Source organism: Morone saxatilis, unplaced genomic scaffold (assembly GCF_004916995.1).
Source record: "Morone saxatilis isolate NCDOM2014 unplaced genomic scaffold, NCSU_SB_2.0 Contig17, whole genome shotgun sequence".
Taxonomy (NCBI): Eukaryota; Metazoa; Chordata; class Actinopteri; family Moronidae; genus Morone; species Morone saxatilis.
Genome location: NW_023339729.1, coordinates 17,656,807 through 17,663,128, shown reverse-complemented (window position 1 = coordinate 17,663,128; position 6,322 = coordinate 17,656,807). Strand labels below are relative to the sequence as shown.

Below are 6,322 nucleotides of genomic sequence, written 5' to 3'. Positions count from 1 at the left end.
TTAACCACTCGGCCATCACAGCTCTGGAAGTAGTGATATATAGTGCATTCAAAGCACAAATGCCTCTGAGCGTGAACTACAGTGTTTACAGATCATCTGACCAGTGCTCATAAGGGAATTGCTTCAGAGAATGAAAAATGAAGATGTCAAGTCCCCCAAACAGAGTGATGTTGCACTCTCTTTTTATTTATAATGATCATTCAGCCTGCTGTTTGGTTCCACACTTTGAGAAGTGATCCACAATGAATGCTGATACCAATGCTGTTGATGTCCTCTGGAACACAGGGGTCAAATAAATCTTCCTTTAGGATCAGGCTGCTGCTGCTGCTGCTGCTGCACTGGTCTGTGAACAGAGCTGCCACTTCATCCACCAAACACAAGGGAAGCAGAACACAAGCTGACCATCTCCAGTCCAATTCAAAACAACATATTATAGCTGCTCCATGGGACTAAGTATTAATTATAAAACCAATCCATCACCTGACTTCATCATAACTAATATTGTCAGAGTTTGGAATTTATTTACCAATATGTAGTGTAGGTGTTACTTGTCTTTAAAATGATGTAGACTGAAAGTTAATAATAGATTACTACATTAAAGCATGGGTTGGTGTTTAATAGCCTCAAGCATATGAATCTATTTTTGCACGCGTTTGCATCCATGCAGCTTTTACAATAAGGCCTCTGCAAGGTTGTTGTGTATACAGTAATGAAACCTCTGTTACGGATTAACGAGGCTTCCTCTTACCAACAGGTTTATTTGCTGGTGAGGGCCAATAAGCAGAGGCAGGCGGATTAAATAAACACTCTCACTGAAGTGGCAATCATCGTTGCTGATGAACACTCACAATCCACATTTAGACCCTCAGCTTGTAATTACAGGGAGGCCGTGATGGCTAGTAATCACCGTGTGTGTGTATGCGGGGATTAACTTGGCGAAATAATAGGCAACTCAAGGCAAAGATGCTCAGAAGGCACAGACGCACTCAGCTCTGGATCTGCATATTGATGAGCACTGAGGTGATTTTCCTTCAGAGGACGTTCAGAGCAATGTTTTTGGCTCCTGCACAACGGTTCCTAAAGGCGAGCACGCTCTGAGCCACGAGGTTCTGTCCGTGGTGCTGATGCTGCTGTTGTCGTGGCTGACTGCCGCCCGCCGCAGCATCTCCTGCACGCAACGTGCCCACAAAAATCTTTCTTCTATGTATCGGCATGCGTCAGGGAGGAGGTGGGAGTGGTGCTCCAAGACTTTGTGTGGCAGTCACAGGGTTTGCGATTGCTGTCCGCCCGCAAAAAAAAAAGAAAAAAAAAAGAGAGACACAAGAGAAGCACGTGTAGTGGGTGGTCCTCAGCAGAAGACTTTCACGTGGCTCTAGCGAGCGCCGTGCCAGAGCCGGAGCCGCCACACTGTTTAGTCCGGTGCTGCAACAGCAGGAGGCAACATCAGCATGGCTGCGGAGATGGAGCCCTCGGAGTAAGTGCGCTTTCCTTCTGTGGTTTTTGTGGTAAATGACGAGTTTTCAGTGATGGCTTGGTGATTTAAAAGTCATAATGATCAGACCATATGTGCCACTATACAAAAAGAAAACATTACGTTTGCATTGAACATATTAGAGGTGCTGGGGTCCGTTATGTTGTAGATTACGCATCAAACTGGGAGATTGTATCTGCTGTTTATGCCATGATGTTCAATTAGGGAATTATAATTTTGCTGCGATGTTCGCGTCTTTCTAAAAGTAAATTTTTACAATGAAATGGGATATTATTCATCGGGATATGACATGTACACCTTTCTTCTACGACATTGTTATTTATTGCCTACGGTTTGTGTACCCATGTGGCGTTTGTTTAATTGGTTGTGGAGCCTCTCATCCAATCTCTGACACGCTTTCATTATTAATAGACTATTTATTGTGAGCAGTATGCTGCACATATGGCCAAATTCCCCTGTGAGGCTGCTCAAATGGTCGCTTTGAGCCATTTAATCTAATGTTCTGGCTGATTATGCTGACAGAAAGGTGGGTCCGGACTGTTTTGCAGCCACTATGCACAGTGTATGTTTCATCCACATGTGCCTGTTGATCTAACAGGCTCTTCACCCCTGGGTAGGTTGTGGGTGAGCTTTTTTATTGGTTAGTTATTTAGTTTCCTGTGGGGAAACGTGGGGATGGAGTACACACTGTTGCCAAACTCTTTTTTGTGGTGGATTTATGGTGGGAGGTTAAATGTGAGAAAATGTAACAAAAAAACTTATAGAGTATCAGTGGATGACGTTAATCCAGTCACCAGGCAATGCCACTGCTGCGTCTCTGGACAAAAGGTGCACGTGAAAGACCATAAACTGCAGGGTGATGATGGAGTGATAACAGCGGGGGAAGATGGGATGCAGAGAGTTGTGAAAATGTCCAGCAGATGGCTCTGAATTGGGACCAAAGTCCTCATGAATCAGAGTCCCTGCTCTTGTCTTGTTTTGACTGAAACAACAGACAATCTATGGCCAAATGTGTGGCAGCTTCTGGAAATAAAACAGTGTTTCAGTGTCCAGTTGATCACTCAGAATCAGTGATTGAGTATGACAGGAGTGATAAACACTGGGATTGCCCTCTACAAGATCAAAAGATACTAAAACACCATGTAACAAACTGGATTGGAAAATCAATGCAGCAAAATATTGCCATAGGTCCGCCTTAATACTGTTATGGGGGCTTGTTATCTTGTGTGTGTCGTGTTTCATTCCGCTGTGTCACCTCAGTTAGCCAGCTGTCTTTTTTATGGACTATGGACATAACAAAGTTTTTCAACCTTAACTATTTTTAGGTAGCAGACGTATACATTTGTCATCCTCAACATTTATTGTGCTCTGGCTTTATAATGATTAAGGCAGTCAGAGAACAATTAAATACAAAAAAAAAAAATTCTGGGCAACTATCATGTTTTTCCCAAATGATATGATATTAAAAGTTTGTGCATATAGCTGCTGTAAACATGCCTCTGGACTCCCCTTGGTTTGCAATAAGCCCCAAATGTTTACAATGTCTGGCTGACAAAATCCCGAACACAAGCTGGTAAGCAACTGGTAATTCTTGTCTAAATGACTTCACCCTTCCCAGCTTAGCAGCCTACAGGCTTTTACTTTAAATGTAAGATTATCGGTCAACATGTGGTTGTAACATTACATCAACCTTCCTTCTCTAGCGTGATCCGCCTGATAATGCAGTACCTCAAGGAGAACAACCTCTACCGAACACTGACTACCTTACAGGAGGAAACCACCGTCTCACTCAACACAGTGGAAAGCATCGACAGTTTCATTGCTGATATAAAGAGCGGCCACTGGGACTCTGTCCTGCTGGCTATTGAGTCCCTCAAGTTGCCCGACAACACGCTTATTGACCTTTACGAGCAGGTGAGCTTCGCATTGATCAGCTAATACTTTTCTCGGCTTAAACTTTTGAATTAGCAGCATCTGATGAACATGAACTCTTTAACAGGTTGTAATGGAGCTCATTGAGATGAGGGAGGTGGGAGCAGCTCGCTCACTTCTCAAACAAACTGACCCCATGATCATGTTGAAGCAGACGCAGCCAGAGAGGTACAACCATTTGGAGAACCTGCTAACGTGCTCCTACTTTGACCCTCGCGAGGTGAGAATATGAAGGTTTTTACTTTGAAACAACTGCATCAGTAAGCAGTCAGTAAAGTGACGTGCCTTTCCTCTCTCTGCAGGCGTACCCAAAAGGCAGCAGCAAGGAGAAGCGGCGCAGGGCAATAGCCGAGGCGCTGGTGAGAGAGGTCAGTGTGGTTCCCCCTTCTCGCCTCATGGGTCTTCTGGAACAAGTTGGCGTGAGTATACTGATCAATATCTCTCTCAATACTCACTGTAATTATCTGAGGGAAGCCACTTAATCAATTTAGGACTCTTTGATTGAGAATTCAAGGTCTCAAACTATCTCCTGTTTATCTCTTTTACTCTGACAGTAGATAGGGCCGTTCGTATTTTTTGTGTCTTTCGCAGCTACAGTAGTTTTCCATCACATTTGGATGGGGAGGGAGAAATGAGGGAGTAACTGCACTGCAAGATGCCACTAAATCCTACACACTGGACTTCCTAATGTCCTCTGAAGCTTCCGCTGCACTGAAGAGACAAAAAAGGCGACAGATGAAAGCATTTGAAACTGTAACATTACTCTACATTAATACATGAAAAAAAGTCCTATTTCCATCACAGTTTCCACATGAGGTTAAGGTTTGCTGCTCTTTTAATTACATCATCATGCTGCGGCCCTCTTCCTCTCTAATGATTTGATGGCACCCGACGGGAGAATTCAGAATGGATGGAAACACAGATTAATTAACATTTTCTTTTGCTGATTTTCGGGAAATTCAGTTAGAACCTGCACTAAATTTTAACGTAGACTTCAATCAAACCAAACCTACACAGTTCAGATGAAAGAGATTAGCTGAGTTTTTGAGAGTTAAACTGTTAAGTAATAACTGAGGATGTTTATTGAACTGAACTTCTGAACTTTAACTTTAATTTTGCTCATTTAGTCATGAATATTTCATATTAGAGAAATATTTGAAGATTTCGGGGGCTTTAAAGTTTTAGTGATTGTAACTTCATTGGATGGAGCAGCACATTAGAAAAAAAATAAGTCATGAAATTAGTCTAAAATTATTCATTTTATTTGCTTTTAACATTTAATTATTTGTTATATAGGGTCCTTTAAGATTGGCAAATCAAGATATGCTCAATTTATTGTGTAGCTGTGTTTAGCTTGCCCTGAAACAGCAATATTCAACACTAAGCTTGTGACTATCAATGCAGTGATTCCAAAAACGTCCTAAAGACATACATCCCACTGTTGTTTTTTATATCTAAATGGAGAGCATGGTACATTTTTCCCAGGGGAAGGTTCTTGGTGAAGCCCACGTTTGTTTTGCTGGTGCCAGTAAAATGTTTCAAGGTGCAGAATTGACTCATTTAATGCAATATAGAGATACTAAAAAGCATAAATGATCTACTAATAATGATGGTTGTGTTTTTGGCCATAGTATACAAGATATTATTGTACTAAAATATAAAGCTGCCACGCAAACTGCAACAGGACATCTACTGCCAATTAATAATTTGAAAACTTTTTTATGGCTTTATTTCTTTGTTGTGAGACCTGTTCACATTCACGGTCTGATTTTACAGATCTGCAGCTGCAAGTCCCTTAATTTTAATCATGTGTTGCATTGTGGGACAACAGCACTGCATTGTAAAAATCTCTTTGTATATTCAAGTTGGCATTTTTTTAGTGTTCATGTTTTTGTTGAGACCTTGACATTGACGGAGTAAAACAGCCACAACTACTTTATGTTTTCTATTGACTGTTTCTCATTCCTGTCTCACACAGTCTATGAGACTGCAGCAGTATCCAGATAATCTCTCCCCCGACATGACCATCGACACGCCTGGCAACAAGGAGAGACATGTAGAGAAAGAGAGCTTCCCAACCCAGCTGTACCGCCACATCAAGGTAGACCATCACAGGTTCTAATTCCCAATTCTAATATATTCCAATATACTGTGTATACTAGTTACAGTATATACTACTACTACTACTACTACTACTTTAAAGATGGGTTTGGCGATTGTGGGAGCAAACATTGTTGTAGAAAAGTAAATAAGACCTTTCTGTGTCTATTGATGAGTCATTTCCAAATGTAGACTATCTCTTCCTCATTAAACACACACACACACACTGTGAGTAATTGCTTTACTCACCTGAAGGCACTTGTCTTCAATCTCAGGCTGTGCTTTCATCACTCGCATCCATATGGAGCTGCCTGAGTTGCTTGTCCTTGCTTTTCCCTGCCCAAGGTCACAATGGGCAGCCCACACTATGCCTCCCTGAGGTTGCAAAATAGGCGAGCGGGTTTTCTGGAAGACAGAGGAATGTTGAGAATGAGGTGTTGTTTTATCCTGCAGTTTGGACGACGGTCACATGTGGAGTGTGCCCGTTTCTCTCCTGATGGCAAGTACTTAATCACTGGATCGGTGGATGGGTTCATTGAGGTCTGGAACTTTAACACTGGAAAAATTAGTAAGGTAGGTTTGTTTCATATCATTTAAACACTTAAAAATAGTAAGACCCTTTTTTACTTTTCCTAATTTGTTGTATTTTTAGACTGTTTGTATTTGTGGTTTTAACAGTGTTTTAATGCTGCCCACTTGGCCAAATATACGTTTTAATTGTATTTTTACATAACAGAAACATTTATTTTATTGTTTTTCTGTTTTGTGTATGAATGTGTACCTGTGTCTGTCTGTCTG

The 6,322-nt window shown here is 41.5% G+C and overlaps 1 protein-coding gene across 1 annotated transcript in view; it reads left to right on the top strand.

Moving 5' to 3' along the window:
• Window positions 1-1,388: 1,388 nt before the first annotated feature.
• Window positions 1,389-6,322, top strand: part of LOC118326791 (WD40 repeat-containing protein SMU1-like) — a 9,894-nt gene continuing 4,960 nt past the window's right edge. The window contains exons 1-6 of the mRNA XM_035659887.1: window positions 1,389-1,474; window positions 3,196-3,406; window positions 3,492-3,644; window positions 3,727-3,837; window positions 5,403-5,525; window positions 5,978-6,097. Of these exons, the coding sequence (XP_035515780.1) occupies window positions 1,449-1,474; window positions 3,196-3,406; window positions 3,492-3,644; window positions 3,727-3,837; window positions 5,403-5,525; window positions 5,978-6,097 (744 nt within the window). The 5' untranslated portion in view covers window positions 1,389-1,448. The remainder of the gene's footprint in view (window positions 1,475-3,195; window positions 3,407-3,491; window positions 3,645-3,726; window positions 3,838-5,402; window positions 5,526-5,977; window positions 6,098-6,322) is intronic.